General features: G+C 36.6%; 1 protein-coding gene across 13 annotated transcripts in view; it reads left to right on the top strand.

The window, feature by feature from the left end:
* The window catches only part of Pclo (piccolo (presynaptic cytomatrix protein)), a 358,568-nt gene that overhangs the window by 212,540 nt on the left and 128,664 nt on the right, over nt 1-17,364 (top strand). For all 13 annotated transcript variants that reach the window (XM_039108295.2, XM_063286636.1, XM_039108291.2 and 10 more), the window contains exon 9: nt 3,893-3,983. In XM_039108295.2, coding sequence (XP_038964223.1) covers nt 3,893-3,983 — 91 coding nt within the window. The remainder of the gene's footprint in view (nt 1-3,892; nt 3,984-17,364) is intronic.

Raw genomic sequence — 17,364 nt, 5'->3', positions numbered from 1 at the left:
TCATATGTGTAACTACTGTCAGTACAGAAATTTCATTTCTTCTGAAGCAACTTTAGTTTGTATGGTTAATTTATCAAATATAATTCTGCAAATAGATCATGTGTCCATTTTTTATATACTGTTTTCTTTGGAGAAAATATTGATATTTTTCTCCATGTATTCTCTTTTCATGTCTTTAGGGAATTCTTATTTCGGGTTGTATTGGCTAAATGTTTGCATACTATTGTTTCTTCCTATTGCAGTCATCAGATTATATTGAATTTTGTTGTCTTGTTATTCATAAAATTATGTTTATAATTATATTTCAACTCTCTTCATAAAGATCTGGCTAGTAATGTCTACACTAATGAAACCAATATAATTATTACTTATTACTTTTCTGGACCTCTGTGGTTTAGTGCTTTCCGCAAGCCTAGACAAAGTCCTAGGAACCAGAATATGTTAACAAAATCATAGTAGCAGCTGCTATGGAAACCACAAGTCTAATTCCTCTCACTATCAGACACTGCTCCATCGAAACCCAAGAGTTCTTCAATTCAATTTTACATAATGTTATTTGAAAATGCGTTGAAGTAATTTGTATCTATTCCAATACATTTCTAAAATTCTGTTCTGTTCTACTTAGATAGATAACATATATATTGCAGATGATATTTTGTTTTTAGTTTTCTGGTCATAAAATATTCAGATTAGTGTCCTTGACTGAGAACATAATCCATATCTTAAATATGTAGTTACAGATTAGCATTAATGCCAAGGTAAGGCAGGTAGGGTTTATTGAGGACTGTTTCATAAGATTCCGTCTAGTTCAATAAACAGAATGAAGAGCCTTGTTAGGTGAATGTAACACTCATAAGGTCTTGTCTTGCCAATAGAAATCTTACATCAAAATGAGCATTTGCATTAATATCCACTAAACTATAAAACAATATGCAGTGATCAAAAGGACACATGCATAAAATTATAAACTACTGTAAAGGGAATAGCCATATAAGTACTGAAGAGCCAAGACAGGGAACATGGCCTGCCCCAGAAACCTGTGTACCCCTTTCAGATTGCACCCTCCTCTTCCACAAGTAACAGACATATTGATGGTTATGACAATAATTTGTTTTTCTTTATATGTTTTCTAAATGGATTTTATATAGAAGATGCCTGAAATACAGAGCTTCCCAAAGTTTAATTACATGAATCTTAATGTTCATGCATTTCTGCATTGACATTTATCTTCAAGTACTGTTTTCCTCTTCAAGAACTTTATTTAGGTCTAGAGGAGAACAAAATGACATTTTCATTTTATTCACTTCTTTGTGCATCTGGGGATCAAAGATAATACTGAGCTCTTGGTGACAATAAACAAGGATGCTGTTACTTGAAAACATGAACAAGAATGCCTTCTCATGAATTATCCTAGGGAAAAAGAGTATAAAATTGAATTGAGTAATTCGTACATGAGTTTATCTTCTCTATAAATATTGAACACAAAACACTATTTGGATACAGTATTATTTCTGAAAAATTATTAGATTTACAATCGTATTAACTTCAAACTTACCAAATCAGTATTTATTTCTTTTCAAATATGTATGTTATAATGTTTGCACTCTTCAAGAGAAATCTAAATGCTCATTATTAAATATATAGACCCTCTAATCTATTTATTTTTAAGTTTTTATTCATGAAGAGGATTGATGTCTTTTACATGGGTGTTGTAAAAGTCTACCATGTTAGCTATGATGATATTTTCCCATCCACAGTAAAGTCTCTGTTATCTGAAAACCCTACGGATCTCATGCCTTGGGGTATATTAGTTTCCTCATGCTTTTCTTACAATTGCATCTGAACACTTTGTTTTCTTTCTCTAGACTGGTCACTTCGCTAAGCACACTGGCCACTCAGGTTGTCATGAATACAACATTATGCACTAAGACATCTTTGATACTAGCAATTGCACCTTGCTACAAAACGGACAAAAGTCTCCTTTATGCTTTGGGATAATCCATGCCCTGTGTTTTTGACATAATCATACATAATATAGCAGTTCTCTGTCCTTCACACACTGACATGTAAGTGTGTGGTGTCTAACACAGTCTTGGGAGACAGTGAGGTGTCTGTTCCCTACAGCAAGCATTTCTGCTAATCAAAGTGGATGAATGTGTAAAAAATATATGCTAAGGAAAATTTAATTACATCATAAACATGTCCAGTCAACTCAGGAAAATATTTACGGTTAGGAAAGAAGAATGATGCCTTTCGTGGGATGCAAGTAGGTGAAAATCTTGATGTAGAATCATCAAAAGACCATGCCAACAAAGACTAGCACCTTGGCGTATCATTTAACCTCCCTGTATCTCTTGCTAATACTGGTAAAAAGAGCTGCCCTGTAAGCCCATTTTCTAGGAGACCCTGTCAGTATTTACCTGCAATTGGCGTTCTGCTTGATAATGGCCCATCCATATCACTCATAACTATGGAAGCTTAACGTTTTAGTAAGTGAACTTAGGTTGCAAAGTCTCAAACACTGGGAATTGTATGGAGATACTCTAAGCAAACAGTCAAGAAAATGAAGATACTAAGTATCCAAACATTAGAGATACTGATTAAAATGTATTATCCAGTTATAAAAGTCTTAAAATGTTTTATAAGTGACAAAGATTCACTTATTAAATACTAAAAAATCCCTACCTACTCTTGCAAACTGCAGTCCATGCACTGAAACTCCATCTACAGTAACAAATCTGTAAAATGGAAGGAAGCTCCAAATGCAAAATAGTGTTGCCTTAGTTTATTTTTGACCAATTGGGTAAGAGACTTTAAAATTAGCACTAAACCTCAGTGAGATTTTGAAATAATTGAAATAAGAGTGAAGTAGTATACAATAACTTTAAGGAATAATCTATGGTGTTAAATCAGAGTTAGGTAATAGGGTGGGAACCACAAACACGACAGTAGCATTAGTGTTTCTCCTTCTGCTTTGGGAATTCCTGTAAGAAAAAGAAATAGCTCAGTCAGTATCATAAACTTTGAATATAAAGCCAGAATTGAGAAAGACTTGTAAACCAAGTCTTTATTCACCTAGACAGAATTAGTATAAATGTGAATCTAGTTTAATTATCATTAAATATCTGCTCACTGTTTGCAGTATGTTTGCCTTACTTTAACATTTTTTCCATTGCTGTGCTAAGTGTGGGCACACTTAATTAAATTTCCCTATGTATACACGATTATATTTTTCTTTTGCGATTTACAGATTTAAAAAAAATCTGGGGTTGGGGATTTAGCTCAGTGGTAGAGTGCTTGCCTAGCAAGCGCAAGGCCCTGGGTTCGGTCCCCAGCTCCGAAAAAAAAAAAAATCTGAATCTAGTAGATGTCCTCAGGAAAATTTCACAATAAGATTCAAGTACCTTAAATATATTGCAGACCAAGTTAGGCTGAAGAGATGTGACAAGTCAGGCTCTTCCCTTGGTTTTCTCCACGAGTTTCACTTACTTATTGAACGTTAAGAATGCCTTTTCACTTCCTGGATTTTTCAAGAAGTGCAAAATCAGGAATGGGTTTTGACACTATAAATTATTCGTGGCCATCAAGTGAACACATACCACTGCAGTCAGAAACATCCTTTAAAAACAGATAAACATACTCATTGATTCTCTCAGCAAAACAAGCTAATCTGCAAGAGTGGTTGATTTTATATCAAATACCAATGAACTCAGAAAGGAATCAATACGCAGTGTGTTTGTAAATTCTTCCGCTGACATCATCCAAGAACCTTCTGGTATATTTTCATTGGTTTATTTGGCGTGTTTTGAACTGAACGAGTGTAAGTCTGCACTGTGTATGTGAAGGGTTTTTATTACTGGTATTTGTTTACCTAATCCCTTGTATGTCCTAGATTCTGCAGATGAATGGAAAGACAATACATTACATCTTTCCTCATGCAAGGATAAAAATCACCAGAGACTCCAAGGATCACACTGTTTCAGGTAAAGCAAACTGAACTATCTGCTAATTTCTAATTCTAATGTCATATTGACATTCGTGTTTATATTTCAGTTTAAATGACTCCTTGAATTCTAGAAAGCAACCCTTTATATTTTTTTAGAGCATGTCCAGAAAGAGCAGGCTATTTGTTTCAACATGCACACACACAAACATTAATGGCATGACTTTTGCATGAAGAGTCACTAAGTGGCACAGAATCTCTCTTCCTTAGCTGTGTCTCTAAGAGTGCATGAGTTGGCAGTGTTCACAATTACTGCTTCAGGAAGCATCATGGTCATGGCATTAGTGTGTATTTTGCACCGCTAAATAATATGGTGACTGAGTTTAGTGAAAGCAGAAGCCTGGAGATCTTAGGATCAGATTCCTCTCTTTTTATCCACACTGAACACTGTCAATCACGCTGAGCTTTCAGATTACTTGTGTTTATTTATAGATCAAAGCTGATAATAGTCTTTCTAAGCTTCTTACTTTGGAATGATTTTGGACTTACAATAAATAATGCAGATTGCCTGTTCCTTGCCCAAGTTCTCCTATGTTTGCACAAACCTAACCTGAATTGATCAACCAAAAGAAATCAATATAGATATGATATTAAAAGAGGCCTAAGTCCTATTCAGATTTTGACTCTCTCTACTAACTGATTATTTTATTTACTGCCTCGAGACACAACCTAGGATCTCACATTGTATTTCATTGTCGTGGTTCCTGAATCTCTGCCAGCATAACCATCTCTATTTCTTTGTATTTCCTGAGCCTGAAATTCTTGGGAAATTATGAAACTTTCACATTACTACCAGGACTTTCATTATTTTGAAGTGTAAGATGAATTAAAATTTTCAAATTGATAAAATATATCCTGGATAATTTTCTCAATTACAGTGCGTTATCTGTTTTTTATGTCCAATCGGTAAAAATGGAAAATTCTGTTAAATTTCAAAGACGTTGTTGTGCTCTCTATACTAGAGGTGGATGTCACATGATGCATATACTTCTTTTGTCTGTTTTCATGATAACTTGGAAAACATTTGTCTTCTTAGATGCAATTGCAATTTGATTTCCATAGAAAACTAGTCATTTAGAAATCTAACGTTGTTTCTCTGTTAAAATGCATATTTTTCTTTTACCACAGAAAGATAATTCAACTATATACAAAGGAAAACATTTAACACCCTAGTGCTCTTTTCTTTCGTCATTTCAATGTTATAAAATCCCTTCTAAAGCTTTAGTATCCATTTAGATTTGGTTTTTATTTTTTAGTCTATTTTTACATATTGCGTCCAATTAGTGCTTTTAGAAGTCATTTTTTAGAGGGTACTATTTGCTGAAAATTATTTCAGTTCTTCCAGAACATAAACCAAAATAGCATAATATTTTCTGGTAATGCCAAAATTACTTTTGCAGGATATATAACAAAAATCTTAAACCATTTCACCTAAATCAACAGGCCCAATGTCAATATATCTATCTACCTATGTCATTATTTTTGCCTTTATATTAAAAGATTTGTCTCTGTCTTACCTTCTGTAACTCATTATTCTTTTACTTGAACTAAGAAGTCTAAACTACAAAAATAATTATAATAAATGCTCCTAATTTCATGTTATAAATGTTCTACTCTCAAAACTAAATTAATTTCCCTTCACTTTTCACAATGAAGACAAATACTATTTTGAAAACCAATTTTTATAGCAAATTCACGTATCTCTCCAAGTTTCCTTTTCTTTTATTATCTTCCTAAAATAATAAAATATTTTCCATTTTTGTGTACACTTCAATGGTTACTACTAAATTTATAGATAGCTTCCAGTTTCCACCTGTGCCCAGAGCTAACATGGTGCCACAGTTTTCTGTACCCAAAACCCCCATTGGGGAGAGAGCTAGACTCTAAGAAGTGCAAACAATTCTGAGAGCTCAGGAGAGACCACCACTTCTGCTCACATTCCTGGCCTAAGAGGAACCTGCCTGTAGCTCTCTGGACACAGGATCCTAGGAGCAGTCAGGACAGGATTCTTCCGGTGCCCTCTGGACATAGGAACCTAGGAGCAGTCAGGGACAGGATCCTTCTGGTGTCTGCACCCAGAGCTGAAAGTCAGTCTCCAGGAACTCTGACATACCTGAGACCAGAGGTAGGACCACTTCGTCTGCTCCGAGGGACCTAACTGGAGCCCTCAGGACACAGGATCCTTCATAATTCTACCTACACCCAGAACTGACTATTGCACAGCTCTCTGTACTCAGATACCACTGAAATAAAGCTGGTCTCCAGGAGTGCTGGCACATGAGCTTATAGGAGAGTCAAGCCACAGAAAAACCAGGTAACACAAGAGACAACCAGAGGGTGAGAGGCAAGCACAGAAAACTAAGCAACAAAAACCAAGACTGCTTGGCAACATCAGAGCCCAGTTCTCCCACCAAAGCAAATACTGGATATCCCAACCTACTGGAAAAGCAAGATTTAGATTTAAAATTACATCTCATGATGATGATAGAGGAATTTAAGAAGGACATAAATAACTCCCTTAAATAAATACAGGACAACACGGGTAAAGAAGTAGAAGCCCTTAAGGAGGATACACAAAAATCCCTGAAAGAATTACAGGAAAATACAACCAAACATGTTTAGGAATTCAACAAACCCATCCAGGATTTAAAAACAGAAATAGAAACAATTAAAAAGCACAAAGGGAGACAATTCTAGAGATGGAAAACCTAGGAAAGAGATCATGAATCATAGACATAAGCATCACAAACAGAATGCAAGAGATGGAAGAGAGAATCTAAGGAGCAGAAGGTACCATAGAAAACATTGACATAATCATCAAAGAAATTATAAAACGCAAAAAGATCCTAACCCAAAGTATCCAGGATATCCAGAACACAATGAGAAGAGTAAATCTAAGGATAATAGGTATAGAAGAGAGCAAAGATTCCCAACTAAAAGGGCCAGAAAACATCTTCAACAAAATTATAGAAGAAAACTTCCCTAAACTAAAGAAACAAGAAAGATGCCCATAAACACACAAGAAGCCTAAAGAACTCCAAATAGATTGGACTAGAAAAGAAAGTCCTCCCATTACATAATAGTCAAAACACCAAATGCACAAAACCAAGAAAGAATATTAAAAGCAGCAATGGAATAAGGTCAAGTAACATATAAAGGCAGACCTATGAGAATTACACCAGACTTCTCACCAGAGACTATGAAAGCCAAAAGATCCTGGGCAAATGTTATACAGACCTTAAGAGAACACAAATGCCAACCCAGACTACTATCTCCAGGAAAACTCTCAATTAACATAATTGGAGAAACCAAGATATTCTATGACAAAACTAAATTTACACAATATCTTTCCACAAAGCCAGCCCTACAAAGGATAATAGATGTGAAACTCCAAAACAAGAAGGGAAACTACACACTAGAAAAAGCAAGAAAGTAATCTTCTTTCAACAAACTCAAAAGAAGAAAGCCACACAAACATAATTCTACCTCTAACAACAACAACAAAAAGAAAAACAGGAAACAACAATCACTATTCCTTAATATCTCTTAACAACAAGAAACTCAATTCCCCAATAAAAAGACATAGACTAATAGACTGGATATGGAAAGAGGACCCAGCATTCTGCTACATACAGGAAACACACCTCAGTGACAAAGGCAGGTACTACCTCAGAGTAAAAGACTGGAAAACAATTTTCTAAGCAAATGGTCTGAAGAAACAAGCTGAAGTAGCCATACTAATATTGAAAAAAATTGACTTTCCATGAAAAGGTACCAAAAAAGATAAGGAAGGACACTTCATACTCGTGAAAGGAAAAATCCACCAAGATGAACTCTCAATTCTGAACATCTATGCTCCAAATGAAAGGGCACCTACATCCGTAAAAGAAACCTTACTAAAACTCAAAGCACACATTGCACCTCACAGAATAATAATGGTAGACTCCAATACCCTACTCTCAGCAACAGACAGATTATGGAAACAGAAACTAAACACATACACAGAGAAACTAACAGAAGTTATAAACCAGATGGATTCAACAGATATCTATAGAACATTTCATACTAAAATGAAAGAATATACCTTCTTCTCAGCACCTCCTGGTACCTTCTCCAAACTGACCATATAATCAGTCACAAAACAGGCCTCATCAGATACAAGAAGATGGAAATAATCCCATTCGTCCTATCAGATCACCATGGACTAAGACTGATCTTCAATAGCAACAAAAACAACAGAAACCCACATCCACATGGAAGAAGAAAAATGCTCTACTCAACGATAATTTGGTCCATGAAGAAACAGAGATATTAAAAACTTTTTAGAATTTAAAGAAAATGAAAGCAAAACATACCCAATCTTAAGGAAACAATGAAAGCACTGCTAAGAGGAAAACTCAGAGCTCTGAGTGCCTCCAAAAAGAAATTGGAGAGAGCATATACTAGCAGCTTGATAGCACACCTAAAATCTGTAGAACAAAAAGAAGCAAATACACAGAAGAGGACTAGAGAGCAGGAAATAATAAAACTCAGGACTGAAATCAACCAAGTAGAAACCAAAAGAACTATACAAAGAATCAACAAAACCAGAAGCTGGTTCTTTGAGAAAATCAACAAGATAGATAAAACCTTAGCCACACTAACCAGTGGGCACAGAGAGAGTATCCAAATTAAGAAAATCAGAAATGAAAAGGGAGACATAACAACAGAAGCTGAGGAAATTTAAAAAAAAATCATCAGACCCTACAACAAAAGCCTATATTCAACAAAACTGGAAAATCTGGATAAAATGGACAGTTTTCTAGACAGATACCAGGTATCAAAGTTAAATCAGGATCAGAAAAACCACTGAAATGGTTGAATAACTCCGAAAGAAAGAAAAGCAATTATAAAAAGTCTCTCAAGAAAAAAAAAAAATCCCAGAACCAGATGAGTTTTGTATAGAATCCTACCAGACCTTCACAGAAGACCAAATAGCAATACTGTCCAAACTATCATAAAATAGAAACAGAAAGAACACTGCCCAATTCCTTCTATGAAGGCACAATTACACCTTTATCTAAACCACACAAAGACCCAACAAAGAAAGAGAACTTCAGACCAATTTCTCTATGAATATTGACGGAAAAATACTCAATAAAATTCTCGCAAACTGAATCCAAGAACACAACAAAACAATCATTCACCATGATCAAGTAGGCTTCATCCATGGAATGCAGAGATGGTTCAATATAGGGAAATCCATCAAAATAACCCACTATATAAACAAACTCAAAAGAAAAAAAAACACATGATCATCTCATTATATGAAAAAAAACCACATGATTGTTTCATTAGATGCTGAGAAAGCAATTGACAAAATTCAACACAACTTCATGTTAAAAGTCTTGGAAATATCAGAAATTAAGGCCCATATATAAACATAATAAAAGCAATATGCAGCAAACCAGTAGCCAACATCAAACTAAATGGAGAGAAACTTGAAGCAATCCCACTAAAATCAGGCACTAGACAAGGTTACCCATTCTCTCCCTACTTACTTAATACAGTACTCAAAATCCTAGCCAGAGCAATCAGACAACAAAAGGTGGTCAAAGGGATACAAATTGGAAAGAAAGAAGTCAAAATATCACTATGTGCAGATGATGTAATAGTATACTTAAGTGACTCCAAAAGTTCCCCCAGAGAACTACTATGCCTGATAAACAACTTCAGCCAAGAGGCTGGATATAAAATTACTTCAAACAAATCAGTACCCTTCCTCTACTCAAAGGATAAACAGGCTGAGAAAGAAATTAGGGAAACAACATCCTTTACAATAGTAAAAATAACAAAATACCTCGTTGTGACTCTAACCAAGCAAGTGAAAGATCTGTATAATAAGAACTTAAAGTCTCTGAAGAAGAAAATTAAAGAAAATTTCAGAAGATGGAAAGATTTCCTATGATCATAGATTGACAGGAATAATATTATAAAAATGGCCATCTTGCCAAAAGCAATCTACAGAGTCAGTATAATCCCCATCAAAATTCCAATTCAATTCTTCACAGAGTTACAAAAAGCAATTTGCATATTCATCTGGAAAAACAAAAAACCCAGGATATTTAAAAACTAATAATAAGAGAGCTTCTGGGGGAATCACCATCCCTGACCTAAAGCTTTACTACGGAGCAATAGTGATGAAAATTGTGTGTTATTAGTACAGAGACAGGCAGGCAGATTAATAGAATAGAATTGAAGACCCAGAAATGAACTCACACACCTATGATCACTTGATCTTGACAAAGGAGCTAAAACCATCCAGTGGAACAAAAGAATATTTTCAACAAATGGTGCTGGTTCAACTGGAAGTCAGCCTGTAGAAGAGTGCATACAGACCTATTCTTATCACCCTGTACAAAGTTCAAGTCCAAGTGGATCAAGGACCTCTACATAAAACCAGATATATTCAAACTAATAGAAGAAAAAGTGGGTAAGAGCCTTGAACATATGGGCACTGGGGTACATTTCCTGAACAGAACACCAATGGCTTATGCTCTAATATCAAGAATTGACAAATGGGACCTCATAAAATTGCAAAGCTTCTATAAGGCAAAGGACACTGTCATTAGGACAAAATGGCAACTACCAGATTGGGAAAAGACCTTTACCAATCCTACCTCTGATAAAAGGCTAATATTTAATATATACAAAGAAATCAAGAAGTTAAACTCCAGAGAATCAAATAATCCTATTAAAAATGGGGTATAGAACCAAGCAAAAAATTCTCAGCTGAGTAATATTGAATGACTGCTAAGTACCTAAAGAAGTATTCAACATCCTTAGTCATCAGGGAAATGCAAATCAAAACAACCCTGAGATTCCAAATCACACCAGTCAGGATGGCTAAGATCAAAAACCTAGGTGACAGCAGATGCTGGTGAGGATGTGGAGAAAGAGGACCACTCCTTTATTGTTGGTGGGATTGCAAGCTGGTACAACCACTCTGGAAATCAGCCTAGAGGTTTCTCAGAAAATTGGACATAGTACTACCTGAGGTTCCACCTATACCACTCCTGGGCATATACCCAAAAGATACTCCAACAAAGAACAAGGCCACATGATCCACTATGTTCATAGCAGCCTTACTTATAATAGCCAGAAGCTGGAAAGAACCCAGATGCCCTTCAACAAAGGAATAGATAGAGAAAATGTAGTACATCTATACAATGGAGTACTACTCAGCTATTAAAAACAATGACTTCATGAAATTCACAGGAAATTAGATGGAACTGGAAAATATTATCCTGAGTGAGGTAACCCAATCACAAAAGAACACACATTGTATGCACTCAATGATAAGTGGATATTAGCCCAAAAGCTCAGATTACCCAAGATACGATCCACAGACCACATGAAGCTCAAGAAGTAGGAAGCCCAAAGTGTGGATGCTTCAGTCCCTCTTAGCAGGGGGAACAGAAATATTCAAAGAAGGAGATATGGAGACAAAATTTGGAACAGAGACTGAAGAAATGACCTTTCAGGGCCTGCCCCACCTAGCAATACAGCCCATATACATACAGCTACCAAACCCAGACAATATTGCTGATGCCAAGAAGTGCATGCTGACAGGAGCCTGATATAGCTGTCTCCTGAGAGGCTCTGTCAGAGCATGACAAATACAGAGGAAAATACTTCCAAGCCAACCATTGAACTGAGAGCAGGGTCCCCCTTGGAGGAGTTAATAAAGGATTGAAGGAGCTAAAGGGGCTTGCAACCCCATAAGAGCAACAACACCAGCCAACCAGAGCTCCCAGGGACTAAACCACCATCCAAAGAGCACACAAGGACAGACCCATGGCTCCAGCTGTATATGTAGCAGAGAATGGCTTGTTAGGAGGAGAAGCCCTTGGTCCTGCCAGGGCAAGACTCCAGTTTGGGGGAATGTCAAGGCAGAGAAGTGGGAAGGGGTCAATGGTTGGGTGGGGGGAAGGGGAGGAAGTGTGCCATGGAAAATCCCAGCCCCAAATCAGGGGCTAAGAGCAGCTGCCAAGGGTTTAACCAACTTCTTGCTATAGCAGGTTAAAAGGCTCAGCGAGGGGAAGGGAAACACCAAGGTAGGGCCCAACATTATTCAGCTTGCTCTCTTATAGAAACCAAGACATCCAGCCCAGGGGTGGTACCACCCACAAGGAGCCCTCCCCCCCTTGACCACTAATTGGGAAAATGCCTTAGAGCTGGATCTCATTAAGGCATTCCCTCAAGACAGGCTCCTTTCTCTGTGATAACTTCAGCTTGTGTCAAAAACCAACAAGTACACTAGGAATCGTAGCTAGGGTCACCCTGATAAATTCCTTGGAGTTTCCACTGTCATATATTTCTAGCTTGTTCCAGAGATACGCACACACACTAACTGTTCTCTCTCACAGTGCTCTATCACACCATCCTCTGTCTCTCAGTGAGATTAAACCATCCCCACTTGATCTCTATTTTATACTTAGCTTCTTTGGATCTATGGGTTGTGTGCACTGTAAATTTCCTGTACTTTATGAATAATATGCACTTAGAAATGAGTACATACCATGTTTTCCTTTCTATGTCTGAGTTACCTCACTTAGGATGAACTTTTCTAGTTCCATTGGCCTGCAAATGTCATGATGTCACTGTTTTAAATATCTGAATAGTATTCCTTTGTGTAAATCTACCATATTTTCTTTATCTGTTCTTCAGTTGAGGGACATCTAGGTTGTTTCCAGTCTCTGACTATTACATAAAGGTACATAGTTGGGGAAGTGTCCATTATTGTTAGTCATCAAGAAAATACAAATTAAAACAAATCTGAGATTCTACCTTACACCCCTTAGGACGGCTAAGACAAAAAACTCAAGTGACAGCTCATGCTAGAGAGGTTGTGAACTTGTCACAAGGGAACTTGTCCATTGTTGCTGGGACTGAAAACTTGTAAAACCACTATGGCAATCATTCGGATGGTTTCTCAGAAAATTGGTAATAAATCTACCTCAAGAGCTATCTGTCCCACCTAAAAGATGCTCCAGCATACCTCAATGTGACCTTGTCAATGACAGAAAAGCTAAAGAAACGACTAAAGGAAAAGAGGACATGAACAGCAATTAGAACAGACCTTTAACTTTTACAAACCAATAAAAGAGCTTACTTTTTTCCTTCAGATGAACATGAATGATGCTCCAAGATGAAACAGAAGGTAGCCCACAAAACAAGTCTTCAATTATGATACATGTCTTAATATACTAGTAAAAATACAGTATTTTAAGGTTTTAGTCATCTACACAATTGTTTTTGACTGCACAATATGATGGCACTTAAATTATTTTAGTAAAAATAATTTTTTACTAATAATTTTTTACTGTATTTTAGTAAAAAGATGAATCTGTTGAAATTTGTTCCAATGTAAGATCCTCAAAAGAAATAGATTCTAAGTGATCCATTGAAATATATATTTTGTATGGCTAAAAAGCAAGTTACAGACGTAATAAACCTCTGTGTATTCCAGAAAAATGAGTCAGCAGGCAACAGAATAGTAGTTCTAGGTATCTGGATCAAACTCACACACAGACACAAGAGCATTCTGAGAAATCTCAGAAATCTGGAGAAAAGAGTCTTAGTACTCCATTTTTTCAAGGAGTTCAGTAATTTTCTAAAGAAGATAATGATATTCTTAGAATCTTAAGGAAAGTTGATGTCTACTTTGGGAGAACAGAACAGAGATTCTAAGCTTATCCTGCTGTAGAATTCCTTCTTTTCCTCACATTCTTTTTAAATTTCTGTGAAATATTTAATGATTGTTCCAATAAAAAATTGTAGAGAGTGAATACAGTGTACAGAACCAAACAGAATGAAGTTTTTAACAGATTACAGTTGTCACCATTAACCCTGGATTAATTACTGCTCACACTAATTCTGTATCCATTGACTTAACTTTAAAAAACATTATAAATTCAAAGTATAAATAATAAACTTATATGACTGAAAATGTGATTTTTGTGCTTTGAAATTCTACTGAATTTTGCATTAAGAAAACGTATTTTTTTATTATTTAGGATATTTTAATAATTGTTTAATTCTGGTGGTTTTTAATGTACCTTAGACCACTGAGACACAGAATAGATGGGTAATAAATGTCAAGTACAAAAACATGAGTAAAACTTATTGGTCTCTTCTGTTTTATTGCATAAAAGTATGGTCTGACATTTATTTATACTATGACAGAAAACCCCACAAATGTATTAATTAATACGTTAATTAATAACATATATTGAAACCATTGAAACAAAAATTTTTAACATATGATCATTATAATTAAAACATTTTCAGACTATAATAAATATTTGAATTGTCACAAAGCAAATAGATAGGAAGAAGCTACCAAAATGTCCATCACGCCAGTAGAGGATGTGATCATGCACTACACCAAGATGCTTCAGTAAATGGTACATCACATTATAATATGGGAGTCCAAGTAGAGATATCATCATGTATAATAGCCATTTTGATTTAAGTATATACTCTGAAGGGTCAACACAATTCCCTGACAACACACTTCTCAGAGCGTCTTCCTTTTGTTCTGAGGCAGTTCTGTAAATCCATAGAATGAAGATCACTTACCATATAAAAGGAATGAAGGAGTAATTCAACTGCAATTTGAAGGAGTTTTGGAAACATTAAATCCAGAGTCCAGAATTTGTAAGTTATATAATTCCATATACAGGAAAGGATAGAATATGATATCTATAGGACAAAAAACTAGATGGCTAGGACTAGAGAGGTGGTGAATGATAGCTAGCCGGTGTGTAGTTTCTCTTTAAGAAGGTAAAAAGATGTTTTCAAATTGACTATGATGACGGCTGTACATACATTATATACTAACAACCCCTCATTTGTAGGTTTTAAAAGCTAAAGTCTTCCAGGCCGTAATAAAGTTGTTAGAAACCTAACTGTCACAGTTCTCTTTCACAAAAGGAACATTCCTGTCTTTGCTATTGAGCATAGAGCAATAATCCCAAGATGTTCCTTGCTTCCTATCACTCAGACTCTGGTCACTGATAGAGGACATCTGGAAGATGTAACCCCTGCCCCATTGTTTGGCAATTTCATTTAGATCAAATTCACATATTTTAGAAAGCTTATGCTGTGTATGACTTCCAGAAAATTCCTCAAATGGTCAAGATTAACTGTACCATGTCGTCCCCTCTTTAACTTCCACATTTCATCTTCCTGTTTGAGTCTGCCCTCCCACCATCTTGATTTTACAATGGATTTTTCATCCCTTTCTATTTCTGAATACTCATGTACATACATAATAAAAGTTGAAAATATGTTGTAATGTAGTTGGCATACGCATTTAATATTCTGAAAAATATCTAATAAGGGCACTGTGTTTCTACAAACATAAATTTCATTGCTATTTTGTTATGATGTAAAGATATTTAATAGTTTAATAATTTAATAGACATTCTTTGTACAATATTTTAATTTGTTCTTTGAAACTATACTATATACATTTGATGTCTTTTAACCATAACCATTTCTACTCCCTCCTTCTAACTTCCCTCAGATGCCTTTTGTATTAGTTACATTTCTCACGATGTGATAAAATGCTATGAAAAAAAAGCAACTTATAGAAGGATGAGGTTATTTCTGGTTCTATTCCAGGGGGAGCGTCTATAAGGTCTAGAAAGGCACTACAATGTCATGACAGATCAAGAAGCTGGCTCATCACATTTTGTCTCACAGGAAACCCAGAGAGTGAACTAGAAGTGGGGCAAGGTGACAAAGTCTCAAAGCTATCTCCCAGTGATGTACATTTTCCTTCAGAAAGACTATATCCTAACAGATCCATAACCTTTCCAATGGTGTCAAGTCTTTCAAGTACATGAGCTGATGGAGGTCACTGTTCATTCAAACCACTTCAACTCTAGCACATTCCCCCTCCCCACTTCATGCCTTTTGGATTTCTTTTAAAACCCACTGTGCCTAATTAGTGTTGTGACTGTGTATGAGGGCATCAGTGCAACATGAGAAACCTATCAGTGACCATACTCCAAAGAAAACACCATCATTCCCTCCCAGAGCAGCCATCTTGCTAAGAGTTCCTTGACTGAAAATAGCTCTTTGGCAATCCACTCATCTATCCATGCCACACTTTTGACTGCCTTGATCTTGCTCGGGTCTCATTCCTGTTGTGACAGCTTTTAAGAGTTAATATGTGCAACGACTGTGTCATGTCTGGAACACAAATCTTTGCTGCACTCTTCCTTAATTCTCTGGATCTTATAGTCTTTCTTTTCCACAATGATCCCTCAGTCCTGGAACTGGAAGTTCTAGTGTACTTTTTCCATTTATTGTCACTTATTCTCAGTTAATTGACACAGTAAGTTTCTATGCACTTAGCACTGCACACTCCATGGACGTCTCTATGACCAACATTGACAACAGCATACCTTCTTCCAATTTTGTATGCCAAGGCAATTAGTACTTTACATTTTAATTTAGCCTCCTGCAAATTTTCAAGACACTGGCAGAATGCAGCCAGATTCTTTTTTATTGTAAAATATTTTATTTACTTACATTTTAAATGTTATCCCCTCTCCCGGTTTCCCCTCTGGAAACCCCATAACCCACCCACCCACCACCACCACCACCACCACCACCCACCACCCCGCTTCTATGAAGATGCTCTCTCACCCACCCACTCCTTCCCACCTCCATGCCCTGGCATTCCCCTACACTGGGGTATCAAGCCTTCACAGGACCAAGGGCCTCTCCTCCCACTGAGGGCCAACAAGGCCATCCAACCTCTGCTACATATGTGACTGGAATCATGGGTTCCTCAATGTGTACTCATTAGTTGGTGGTTTAGACCCTGGGACTCTGGGATTCTGGTTGGTTGATATTGTTGTTTTTCCTATGGGATTGCAAGCCCCTTCAGCTCCTTCAGTCCTTTCTCTAACTCCTCCATTGGAGTCCCAGTGCTCATTCTGATGGTTAGCTGCAAGCATCCTTATCTGTATCACTAAGGCTCTGTCAGAGCCTCTCAGGAGACATCCACATCAGGCTCCTATAAGCAAGTACTTCTTGGCATCAGCAATGGTGGCTTGGTTTGGTGGCTGCATATGGGATGGACCCCGAGGTGGGGCAGTCTCTGGATGGCCTTTCATTCAGTCCTTGCTCCACTCTTTGTTTCTGTGTTTCCTCCTGTGAGTATTTTGCTCCCCCTTAGAAGAAAGACTGAAGCTTGAACACTTTGGTCTTCCCTCTTCTTGAGCTTCATGTGGTCTGTGAATTGTATCTTGGGTATTCCAAGCTTTGGGGCTAATATCCACTTAGTAGTGAATGCATAACAT

Source organism: Rattus norvegicus, chromosome 4, assembly GCF_036323735.1.
Source record: "Rattus norvegicus strain BN/NHsdMcwi chromosome 4, GRCr8, whole genome shotgun sequence".
Taxonomy (NCBI): Eukaryota; Metazoa; Chordata; class Mammalia; order Rodentia; family Muridae; genus Rattus; species Rattus norvegicus.
Note: the sequence above shows the minus strand (reverse complement) of the source record. Positions and strands in the feature narration are given on the sequence as shown.